This window comes from Mauremys mutica, chromosome 13 (genome assembly GCF_020497125.1).
Source record: "Mauremys mutica isolate MM-2020 ecotype Southern chromosome 13, ASM2049712v1, whole genome shotgun sequence".
NCBI classification, from domain to species: Eukaryota; Metazoa; Chordata; order Testudines; family Geoemydidae; genus Mauremys; species Mauremys mutica.
The window spans coordinates 2,529,302-2,542,023 of NC_059084.1; the positions used below are offsets into that span (position 1 = coordinate 2,529,302).

The 12,722-nt window shown below is 44.9% G+C and overlaps 1 protein-coding gene across 5 annotated transcripts in view; it reads right to left on the reverse strand.

Annotated features, from left to right (window-relative positions):
- Nucleotides 1-12,722, reverse strand: part of TPX2 (TPX2 microtubule nucleation factor) — a 28,743-nt gene that overhangs the window by 12,199 nt on the left and 3,822 nt on the right. For 2 of the 5 annotated variants that reach the window (XM_044986682.1, XM_044986680.1), the window contains exons 2-8: nucleotides 7,888-8,057; nucleotides 7,461-7,583; nucleotides 5,856-5,991; nucleotides 5,102-5,236; nucleotides 4,447-4,500; nucleotides 4,155-4,277; nucleotides 2,481-2,614 (exon numbers count right to left, since the gene is read on the reverse strand). In XM_044986682.1, coding sequence (XP_044842617.1) covers nucleotides 2,481-2,614; nucleotides 4,155-4,277; nucleotides 4,447-4,500; nucleotides 5,102-5,236; nucleotides 5,856-5,991; nucleotides 7,461-7,583; nucleotides 7,888-7,990 — 808 coding nt within the window. In that variant the 5' untranslated portion in view covers nucleotides 7,991-8,057. The remainder of the gene's footprint in view (nucleotides 1-2,480; nucleotides 2,615-4,154; nucleotides 4,278-4,446; nucleotides 4,501-5,101; nucleotides 5,237-5,855; nucleotides 5,992-7,460; nucleotides 7,584-7,887; nucleotides 8,058-12,722) is intronic. The other 3 variants (XM_044986684.1, XM_044986683.1, XM_044986681.1) reach the window with 2 other exon arrangements.

Consider the following 12,722-nt stretch of genomic DNA (forward strand, 5'->3'; position numbering starts at 1 on the left):
CCAGAGGGTGCCGTGGAGAAGGAGAACGCTGGAACATCATCACTGGCTTCCCTCTTGATTGCACCTGGGGCCAGGGTGGTGCTGATGGTGCTCTCTGGCTTCTTTTTCTTCTGAGGCACTGGCAACTGAGATCGGTGTCTGCCTGCTGGCTGGCTGCAAAAAGAGCCGTGCCAGTGCTGAGCGTCTCAGGAAGAGTCCTTTCTTGGCACCGGTTCCTGGGATGACGGTGCTGGGGTGCTCTGCATCTACGATTACCTGCTGGGTGAGAGGTCCTCTGACCCCAGGTCCAAATGGGGTCAGAGAGCTGCCTCCATAAGGAGAACTTTGAGCCGCCGTTCCCTTTCTTTAATAGTTCTGGGATGGAACTCGTGGCAAATCTTACAACGGTCCTTTTGGTGAGCTCCCCCTAGGCACCTTAAACTAAAGGCATGAGGGTCACTCTTTGGCATGCACTTAATGCAGACCTCACAGGTTTTAAACCCTGGGGACTACAGCATACCATGGCTCCAGGGAGTCGGGGGGTAAAACCCCCAACTAACTAAAGATGAACTATGGCACTTGACAGGGAGTGCTGTGTACCAGTGATGGTGAGGCCAGGCTGGAGCTATCAATATCACCGAAGCTTGTTTCCCTCTGTATCTTGAGGAGCACTTTGTGTATGAGAGGTATAGGCGGAAAAGCATATAGGAAATAGCCTCCCCCTCGGAAAGTCTGGCACGTGAGGCATACCGCTCTCTGTTCTCTGACATTGATGTGGAGAGCAAGTTCTGCCTGAGACCAGAGGCCTTGAGTCACCTGATTGGAATTGACATGAATAAGCACTCGAAGAAGAAAGCAGGGATACCAGGGTTAAGTCAGGACTATCTAACAGTTTTTCTACAGATAGACACCTTAACTCTGAACAAGAGCATCCACACAGGATTTTAATGCCATTTAAAGGCATAAATTTAAAGTGGGTTAGTTAATTTGGATTAATTTTCTTAAGTATCCCTACGTAGATGTAAGCAGAGTCAGGATGAGCTCTACCCTGATATCTGGTGGTGAACTGTGGTGAGTTGTGGAAAAGAACTTCAGGGGCTGATCTTGTTTGCACAGGCACACCCACCCCGCCTAGCATGAGCCCACAGCTGCCCAAATGGTCACTCTGGCTGCAGTGGGACCCCCAGTTTCTCTGTTATTGGGGCAGGAAGAATAAAGTGTTGTTACCCTGATTATGTGAATCAAGGACAGAGGAACTGTTTTATGACAGAGGGGCTCGACATCAACTAAGTAGCACTCGCTAGACAAGGGACATGTGTTCCAAAACCCAGTGAATTGAGAGAGGCTGGGGACAGGTATTTGTACCTGATGGTGTTTCAGGTCCTCAAAAGCAGCCCATATCAAGTGTACCTCCTCCTCCTCACGGTGAAGGCTAGCAGAACCCCACAGAGAGGCAGGGCAGTTGGCCTCGGACCACATAAGGTGCCCCTTAACACCCCCACGTGCCCCCCCACCCATTTCCACCCAGGCTGGGAAGTAAAACTCTGCAGATAAAGTTTTGAACTCTGGGGCTGCACTGACCAGGGACAGAGACTTTTGGGTGATTTTTTGGGTTGCTGGACTCAAGACCCTGAGGCGAAAAGGACACTGCCAAACTTACTTGGGGATGGGTCTTTTGCTCATGGTTTGTGTTATGAATTCTGTTTGTGGTGTTTCCCCAACATAATGCCGCATTCTTTCCCTCCTTTATTAAAAGGATTTTGCTACACTCAGACTTGGTGCTTGCGAGAGGGGAAGTACTGCTTCTTAGAGGCACCTGGGGGGTGGTATGTAATTGTCCCAGGTCACTGGGTGGGGGCTTGAGCCGGTTTTGCATTGTGTTATTGAAATGGAACCCCTAGATACTGAACCCAGCCCTTGTTGCTGCCAACTAAGAAGGGCAGAAGGGTTACACAGACAAGCCCCAAGTCTTCAGGGAAGTGATAAGCATAAGTAAGAAGATATGTATGCAGACCTTTTGTTATTTTTACCCTTCTGTTTCGGAAAAGCTGTCTACAGTCACTGCATTTTCATACTGAGGACATGCCCAAAGGGAAGCATCTGGCAGGTGCCAAACCCTGTTGGGACCTGCTGCCTGCCAAGGAACCAGTCTAAAACTGGGGTGAATCATGGGATTCTACTCTGAGAAGTGGAAGTGTTGCTCTGTCCCTGGAACCATGACATGCATCAACCCAAACCCTCCAGACTAGAATTCATACAAGACGCAAGATAATCTGCGGATGGGTTAGTGAAATCAGGATATATCAGATGCCCATGTCAGGATCAGGGCATTTTATCTAGAGTGAGAAGCAAACAGCTAAGGGGGCTCAGACTGCATTCCATGTTCTTAGAAATGGCCATATGTTGACATTTCCCTCCAGAAGGCACTATCCATAGCCACACCCACACAGGTCACTAGGAGGGCATGGGATGCTAAGCCTCCGTGTTTAGCTAGAGCCTACCTGAGCCAGCAATAGCAGCTATCAGGGACTCTTCATTCTTTTTGCGCAGATCCATTGTCTCCTGCTGCAATTGCTTCATCTTTTCCAGCTCCTGCTCCTCTGTGCTCTTTAGCTTGCCAGAAAGATACTTCCTCCTGAAAGAGTTAAGTATGTCAGAAAGGTAGAGAGAGGAGTTGTGACGCATGGCCAGAAAGGGTTAAACATCCTGCAAAATAAATAACCCTCAAAAGACATGTGGAGGGATAATGTTTGTGTATTCACATATGTATGAGTAGGGTGAATGATATAACAAACAGTCCCTGTCTATGCTGTATTCTGATACTTCAGAGATCAAAAGAACATCCTAGCATTTAAATGAATTGTAAACACGAGATATCTCTGTATTCATCTCTCTTTGAAGTGTACTCTGAATGTTGGAGGAACAAGCAAATGGCCTAACGTTAATTTGTATAGCTAAGTACTAGCAATGGACCTCCTTCAAAGTCATCCTAATTACCTTTTGTTCCCCAAGGAAATACCAAACTTGTCAAAAAAGGACATTAAATTGTATAAAAGATCCTTGGGTCCTGATTCTATCATCTCAGATCTGCTTGGGCTTCATCGGGGAAGTTTGAGTCGCAAGACAGGTCCCAATTATGCTGGTACGACCTGAATATGATATTTGGATATCGGACTATAACCTATGAACTATTTCTAAAAGAGCTCTTTGCAACTACAAAGCTCACCATCTCTGCTATGAATCTGAATTTTAAGAATTGAACTCATGTCTGTATGTATATTGATTTTTTTAACTATACTCTCTCTTTTGTTCTTTAATAAATTTTAGTTTAGTTAATAAGAACTAGCTGAAGCACGTTTTGGGTAAGATCTGGAATATTCAATAACCAGGGAGGTAATGTGTCCAATCCTTTGGGACTGGTAGAACCTTTTCTTTTATATGATGAAATAAGATTTTCAGAAATCATCATATTTGACTTAGATACCTGGATGAAGGCCTGAGGCTGGATCCCTTAAGGGAACTGCATTGTTTGGACATCTGAGTAACCAGTAAGGGAATAAAGAAGCTGTTTTATGCTGTATTGGAAAATCTAATTATTGGAATATCCACTAGCTTTTGGGGGATTGTCTGCTCCATTCTTTGCAGTTCACCCTAATTGAATGACTACAGCTGGCCCCCACTAGGACCCCAGTCACAGGAGTGAACAACTTCCACAAGCTTACAGGTTTACCTGCTCCTCTTCAACAGCCTGAGGAGATACTACCCCCATGCCAAACCTCTATGATCTCAACAAGCATAACTTCCCATTTCTATCTGATATTGCATTCCCACCTCACAGACACATCAAGTGAAGATCTGCAGAGCAGAGTTGTGACTTCAGTGCAGAAGTCTAACTCAAGTTCCAGAGACAATGTTCAACAGTTGGCTAACTACAGTCTTTGATTTTGTATCTCGAGGAGTACACATACAGCTTGTTGGGCACCTAAAGGCTACCTCCTCATTTGTACTTGAGGATTACTGCATACATGCTCAGAACACTTGCGGGCACACTGTCTCTCCCACCCACCATATAACAGTAAGACTTGAGACCACAAGCTTTCCTTAAACGGTCATATTTTAAAATTACAGCTACTAGCACAAAGGAGATTGTTCCCATTCACAGGAAAGCTACGTACTTCAGCATTGTTGGCGTGGTAGGCACAGTCAGCTTGCCCTTGGGTCTGGCTGGGGAGAGTTCAGTGCTCTGGGAGCGATCTGTGTTCATCGATACTTCAGTCATTCTCTCTCTACTGCTAGAGCTACAGTGACAAAATAGATAAAGATCAACACAAAACTGAGCAAGCCATTCCCTGGATGCCAGTGTTTTCAGTGCAACACTGGTTCTAGCTCTCACTAACATGCCCTGGACATCCCAAACACCTAGTGAATTCACCAGTCATCTGAAGATAACCCAAGGAAGAGCCTTACCTGGCCATATAGCATGGCACCGGTGGTCTAGTTTTCCCTGGTACTCTGTTAAAGCTGCAAAAGGGAAGACTAATTACTGAAGTTTCAGAATGTAGCTTCTCCTTCCTGAATGGGCTTTGATGTATGTACTGTCCTCTGGTAGGTGGAGAGAGTAACTGCTGAGTCATACATCCCATCCTGTGACAACTGCACTAGTGTATTGTTTTCTTGATCCAAAGTTTCCTAGCATATAGTAGAGTCATATCTAAATTGAATTTGAGAAATATTCTCTTCTCATAGTCTAGAATTGTTCAACTCCATCCTCACTAGTAGCATGAATCAAGCTTAAAGACAGTTCACAGAAGCAGTGGGCCCAGAGTGTTAGGGATTAAGAAACTCACAAAGCTGTATCACTCGCTATCTCTCCCCCTCCCACCCAGAATTCATCCTCAAATTTGAGAGGGGGGAAGAGAGGGGAAATAAAACACAAACAAATCACTGGATTCATTTGTTACGGAATTACTATCATGAACCAGGCCACCATCACCTCTACCTAAGCCTACAAGTCCACCTCATCTAGGCTGAAGCCTTAGGAGAAGAATGGTCTCCAAGTAATTCGAGAGATAAAAAGCAGCACTCCCACCACCCAGCCCCAAGCAAGACTCTGGTGATGTACATTTTCTGTTTCTTGGTGGGTGGAACATCTTCCTTTTTGATGGAGGTGACAGTGCATCTCTCTGCTTTGACTTTGGCCTGACGTCTGCGTTGCTGGGCATTCTTCTGTTGTGCTGACAGTCTTCTGGATACCCTCCTGCAGGAAAGAACAGTGTCAAGTCTCCCATGTGGTCTTTGGGAAAGACAGTCAGTTCCACATAGTGTATTTCAATATCTGCTGGAAAGAGTCACTGAAATCCAGACATGCTTCAGAGGAGACTAACAGCAGCTAATCGTTACACTGCTAATTGAAAACCTAAATCATTTCTGTTATTTGTACTATGGTACAAAGCCCCCTTGTACATCTAGGTTGCAAGTCTGAACTCAGCCAAACTTCTGAGTATCACCAACAGCAAAGGGACTCTTAGAGCCTCAGTCCAGTTCCAGATACCTACACATCCTGGAAATCACCAGCACAACTGGCTATCTCAGCCAACAGGTATGAAACTGAACTACCTTCTTATCCCTACAGATAGGGCCCGGGTTAGGAAATAGTCACATTGACAGAACAGCACAGACAAGCTCACACGGTGCTGTATGTGGTGGGTTAAGCCGATATCAGTCTCCAGTTCTATCTATATGGAACCATTCATGAAGAGTTGAGACTGCTATGCAATCATTGCTCACCTAGCCCAGGACACAGCTTGGGCATGCTGCTGATGAGGATCACCACTAGGCCTCACATAGAACTTGGTTAAGCTGACAAGCATTCTTACCTTTGAGAAGCTCCTGAAGGAGCAGGAGGTGAAGCATCATTTGAGGGGACTCTCCAGGCTGCTAGAGAACCAATAACATTCTGTGGTCTCAACATTGCCTGCGCCATTTCTCTCTCCTCCATCTCATGGTTTTCACCTAATTGGGTGAAACAGGGAAGTTAGTCTCTGCTTTTGAACAGGTTAAGGCTATGGCTACACTAGACAGTGGCACAGCTGCATCTGCACCACTATAAGCTCTCTAACGTAGCTGCTGTAAGCTGACGGGAGAGCTCTCCTGTCGACTTAATTAATCCACCCCCAACGACCAGCAGGAGCAGCTCTCCTGCTCACACAGTGCTGCTCACACCAGCGCTTAGGTCAGTGTAATTTACATCACTCGGAGGTGGTTTATTCACACCCAAGTGACAAAAGTTATATCGACATAAGTGGTAATGTAGATATAGCCTAAAAGAGGGTAGTAGAAAATAGCATATAAAAGCTTGCTAAATGGTAGTAGACTAAGAAGGTCCTGTACAGAACAGGCTGAAAGGCTGCCTCTTCCCCCGCCCACACACATTTTTAGAGACTGAGCCTCAGGAGATGTTAGTATGCAGCTATGGAGATAGTTTAGAAAGCCAAGGGCTTATGTTTCTAGATATTATAGCAGACCATAGGGAAATGTAGAGACACCTCCCTTGCCCTAGGAAAAAATAGGACGCAGGGATTCTAATGAAAAAATCAGACCTATGAGTTTGCTTTCTGAAATATGTAAGTTTTTAGTTCTCTTTTCTGCAACTTAAGACAAAAATGCTTTATCTAGTTTAAATTTTGCCAACTGTAAGTCTAGTTATGATAAGAACTTATTGTTTCATATCCTTCCCTCTACATTTTAATAAGTCTTGTTTTACAAAGAATTCTGCTGTTGAGTGGGATTTTCACATAATTCTCTCTCTGAGAAAAGCATACCAGGATAAAGAGTTCTGAAACCAGGATACTCCATGCTTGTCTTGGTCGAAAGAGCATGGTGGTCCCAATAAAATGCTGCAAGTGGCTCAGGCAGGTAACTCTTAAAGAGGAAATGTAGAGATCTTGGAACTGGATACAGAGATGGAGGTGGGTCTACTGGTGGCATTTCCTGATCAGCAGGGGAGTAACATTAATCTTAGAAAGTGTGTTTATAAGGTGACAGATGGGTATGGTGTCTTGGGCAGATGTAAGATTCTTTAAGTTCACCAGGTTTAGAGTTGACACCATCTCTAGTATTAGAACCCAACTGACGACTGTGTAAACAAAAGGAAAAAGTTAAACATTGAACCCCAGAAGCAAAAGAGTTTGAGAGACCTCTCTAAACTGGACAGTAGAGAGGCATGACCGAATACAAAGTCTGGTCAGAAGACAAACTTAAGAAGGCAGGAAAAAATGTCATATGTCTCCAGAGTGCATTTCTAAACTTTGCTTGTGAACTAGCAAGTCTGCAAGGGTACTAAGATATGTCTGTCATATCTTTCCAAGACGACCATAACAAGCTCACAGAACCATGCTGGACTAAGCCATTATGCCACTTAGCACCAATGCCTCTCAACTTCTAGTGGATGGAGTTATTTTTTCAGAATTGTGCCAACTTACTGGATTTCACCATTGGTGAAACAATAGCTTGAGGAAGATTAGCCTTTGAAGAGGCAGGCTTGTGCTGCAAAACAGTTGCCACATTCTCTGCAGGAGGGACATTCTCTGAACTGGCTTTCAGATCTGTGAAAGAGTAAACACTGTCAACACATTCTATAGTAAGCATTTGTAACAATACCACATGGTATACAAGTAATTATGATGTTAGTTAAGCCTGTCATCAACTCACTAGTTCTGACCAGGGATAGCATTTTACTGTACTTGGGTTTTAGACATGTCATTTACTGCATAATTCAACATAACCTACTTGCTACAGAAGTCAAGCTTAACATAAGACAGTTTCCCAGACCAGGGACATTTTCCTTTCCCAAAGCCTCACCTCAGCAGAAAGGACACACCATAGTCTCCCAAACGCTAAGATACTTACCAAACCATGAATCTACACTCTGCATGTCATCATCGTTCAGAGTCCTGAAGTTGATGTAGGTAGTTTCTGCATCATAGGAATAGGAAGACTGTGGATGAGACATTTTCAGCGCAGTCTTGTCCCCGGAAGTCTGTCACATGTACAACCACAAATCAGTTTCAGATTAATCACTGGGGAAAAAAAGTTTTAAATTTAGGTTATTTACTCTAAATCACAATAGGACTTGTTACTGCTCCACAAAATGGTGGAAATGTTAGATCCTGAAAGTCACCAGTATCAAGCATCTCTAGAGATGGAGGACAGAATGCATCAGACAAGACTCCTACTTGTGCTCAGAAGCACTAGGTATTATTGCAACTGCACAGAGCATCTGTATCTACTTTTCAAATGAGAACAGTATTTTATCTAAAGTTTCTTACTCTCTTATTAGAAAGCTTTAGATTCACATGAAAGAATCATGCCACACCCCTGAATATCGGAATTGCCCCTGAACATTGCTGAATGGTTAACACTGTGCGGACAAGCCCAGCCACTGTGCCATCCACAGAAGATGCTGAGTATTCTACCAGTGTTGACCCTAGCTCCTGCAGAGGGTGCTCCATTTGTTGGATCAATGCTAGTAGGTGTCTAAAGCTTAGATTTTAAGATGCCACACCGAGTCCTCCAACTGGAAGAGAGAAGCAGCTCTGTTCTCTTTCATCTGCATAGCCTCCGTAAAGATGAAAATAGGTCTCTGCCACTCTATTCCCTCTCCCAGTTAGTTTGGTGAAACTGTCAATTCCTCCCGATGTCCTCTGTGGAATTGTGAAACACTATAGTCTTGTTAATTTAAATCTACTGCTGCTGCTGGGCAAAACCAAGAGCAAGCAGCTTTAGAACTGTAGTTGTTTAGAGAGTCAAATAAAAAACATGGCATCAGGTCACATTGAAAGTTTTGCAGCCATAATGGTTAGAAGCTTATTTCAAATGGAAAGTTTAAGTTCTGCAAAAAGTGATAGCTTTGCTGTGCACCCGCCTACCCCACCAACCACACTTGGTAGGGAGATCTTTCCATTCATTGCTGGCAAACACATTTTTCAAGTTGTGGTCCTTAGTCTAATAAAGAGAAACCTTCTACACGTTAGTATTGTCTTCAGAAGCAACTTGGAATTTTGCTACCATCTTGTTACATTAAACACCTCCATAGAAAAGGATTCTCAGCAACATTAGTCATTCAGTACAACCACGCTTTTGTACAATGAATGTTTAATTGCAATACTACAGAAACAGACGTGTACTAAGCAACAATGCTGCAATGTCTCTTTATTTAAGCATACATACAGGATGGCAATGTAAACCCATGGAGAATGCCACATCACTGCCTGCTCAGTTTGCAGAGCTAGTATTGCCTGGAGTGTGTCTGCTTGGCGCTCCATAACCTTTAAGAGCTGCTCTGTGGCTTCATTCTGGCTTGCTGCATTCTCCTTTCGGTCCCTCTTCTCGCTGTCCTGCCACTCCTTCAAATTTCTCTTCCTTGGCTGTTGAGTGCATCATAACATCACACAGAAAGTCCTCCTTAGTTCTTCTTGGCCACTTTCTAATTCTGTGCAGCTGTTCAGCCACCGATAAAGTGGGAGTCTGGGCTCCCAAGGTCATAGAATGTCAGGGTTGGAAGGGACCTCAGGAGATCATCTAGTCCAACCCCCTGCTCAAAGCAGGGCCAATCCCCAGACAGATTTTTGCCCCAAATCCCTAAATGGCCCCTCAAGGATTGAATTGACAATCCTGGGTTTAGCCGGCCAATGCTCAAACCACTGAGCTATCTGTCCCCCTCTGGTCATCTCTCTGAAGTTTAAATGCAACATTTTACAGAAGCAGTATTGTTTGTAACACACAGAATAGGGATTTAAAACACAGCTAGTACTCACACACCGGTCACTAACTGGCTAACCCCAAGCAAGTCCACATGAGCCACAAGACCACCCCCAAATGGTGAGTAGCCACAGGGGCAGGGTAAATCAGTCTTCCTGGACCCTGCTGTACACTGGGCACATGGCTCGTGGGGAGAGCTAGCACTGTTGGGGGGGGCCTGATAATCATTCCTATTCCCACACTTTCCACAGTGGCACAGGAAAGTTATCATTAATGGGGCAAGAAACAAAAGCAGGTCTGCCAAAGAACCTGTGGCAGCAGATTGCCTAGTATCGCCACGAAAGTTTCCTGGAGATCTCAGGCAGATTCCTGTGAAGTGAGGGAGTCAACCAACAGCCTGTTCCGCCGCTCAGACTAAGCATGTCGTAGGAGACAAACCTGCTTTCTGCAACCCTTCTGCCCCCAACAACTCGCTTCAGTGATTCCCAAAATCAAATCCACTTATCAGGAGCCTCCTCTCCTGTCTGCACTTCGCCAACATCCAACAGCTGAGATTGGCTAGCCTCCTCCGGGGTAGAAGAGAGCTCCTGGCTGCATGCATCTCTGCCTCTGAGTCCCCATCCCCCTTCAAGATTTCCTCCTCCTGGCTCGGTCCACTCTTGACTGGCATGTGAGCCACCAAAGTATCGACAGTGGTCTTCGCAGTGGAGGTAGGGTCACCACCAAGTATCGTGCCCAGTTCTTTGCAGAACTGGTAGCTCGTGGGCCCAGCACCGGAGCGGCAGTTTGCTTCCCATGCCTTGTGGTAGGCATTCTGCACCTCCTTCCCTTTGACCCTGCACAATGTGTCCTGGTCATGGCCCCTTTCTGTCATGTATCGTGAAATCTGTCTGTAGGTATCATAATCCTTACGGCTGGAGCGCAGCTGGGACTGGCCAGCCTCTCCCCAAATGCTGCTTAGGTCCACCAGCTCAGCATTGCTCCAAGCAGGGGATCGCCTGGGGCGTGGAGCAGGCATGGCCACTTGGAAAGATGTGCTGAGACCACTGCATGCATCACCAAGCAAACAGGAAGGGGACTTTCAAAATTCCAAAGGAATTTACAGGGTGGGCATGACAGTTGGTTACCTGAGGGCAGGGCAGTAGAGTTCAAACAGATGACCAGAGAGACAAGAACAGGCATGGTGGGACAACTCCCAGAGGCCAATTGCAGTGCTGTAATCGACCATGGTGTCTACACTGGCACCACAGCGCTGTAGCCCTGGCGCAGAAAGCTGTATGCCTCTTGTTCGGGGAGTTTCTGTGCACTAAATGGCTTGGTAGTGTGTACACCTTGCGTGTTACAGCCAGAAAGTTGCTTTACTGCACAGAAACTTGCTAGCGTAGATAGAGCTTTGACTCTCAGATACAAGAGCAATCCATGAATTAAGTTACAATTCCTTACATTGCAACCATTTAACATTTTGCACACAAGATCAGAGCTCACATAGTAAGGAGTAATGCAAATGTTAAGACAATATGTATGCTGCAAGAGAGATATTGGGGTGGGAGGTGGACGGAAACCTTATGCAGCCGTTTGCTGTATATGAACACAACCGCTTCGGAGGCGGGCGATATTCTTTATCACCAGAAGCTGAACCGAATAGTTCACTGCTTAAACAAGCCAGGCATGTTTCAGTCCAGAGCAGTTTATATATGCCTAAAAAAGGTTGGCTCCCTTCGGCAGGAAGGTTTGTCTGGGTATAAATCAGAGCACTATTAGCAGGTGCCATTGTAATTTACAACTCATGGACCCTCCCTTCCAAAATTTGCTGCATACTTGAGAAACCACCAGTCCCCCTAACATAGAAGTGCTGTAGCTAGGGAGAAAGTTGTCATTAGAGAAGAGTCATCTACATGATTGTGGAAATGTCAGGGCAAGAGCTTAAAAAACTGATAAGAGGCAAGCAGAAAAGAAAGCCATGGCCAAAACCAACTGTAACTGAGCTCAAGACATGACTGGAATCGGATGCCTTCCTGTCCCTCTTAATCAGGATTGGGTTTCTGTCAACACTACTAACTTTTTTTTTAAATCAAGTGCGTCATCTGCATTCTTCCCCCTCCCCCTCCAAACAAGCCAATCTGCCAAGCTGGAGCACCAGGCATCAAATTTCACAAATATTTGTATCCACTGCAAGATTCCAGTGCCAGACTGCTGTAAAGTTAACAGCTCACTGAGAAGCCAAATTACTTCTGTTCTTACTGTGAGATATCTAGAGAATGTTGCCTGATAATGGGGAGGCAGTTATTGAGTTAGAAGTACGCTTATGTTCTGCACATTTATGTGGCTAAGAGAAGTCAGACAAGCATTAATAAAGTGGGAATGTTTTCCCAGTTGTACACAGTGCACCTCATATTTCTTAGAAAGCCAGCAGGGAGCTGGTAATCAGACTCCAATGAGACTGAAATACGCCATTTCCTTATCTATTTGCTCAGATTGAGATTTATAGGTCTTTCCCATTCCCCACACTCTGCATCCATTCTCCAACCAAGTCAGATTTATAGCAGAATAGTAGTTTACTAGAATGGCATCTCAGAGTTGTGCACATCAGTTTGAGCTCTGGACTCTGCCATTTGAATCTAGGTAGATTATGGAGTTTAAGATGACTTGACAACTCCTTAGAAATGTTCATTCTAGTATTTATAACCAAGATGAGTTTAATCAGTTTGTGGTTTATGTATACTGTGCACCCCTCAAAGACAAGGTGCAGATATGCATTTTGAAATCCCAGGTACACTGATTAACCAAAACATCTGACCAGAAGCTAGGAGTAAAGGCTGGCATCCCACCTCAATTCTTCCTGTAGGACATTGTTAAATAGTAGAATAGGACAATCTCTCCTTCCATATGATCTGCCCTGGGAAAGTGCCTGCAGACACCATTTTTATCAAAGGACAGTTTTTCTATGGTGGCAGGCATGGGGCACATCTACTTTGCCAAGTTCT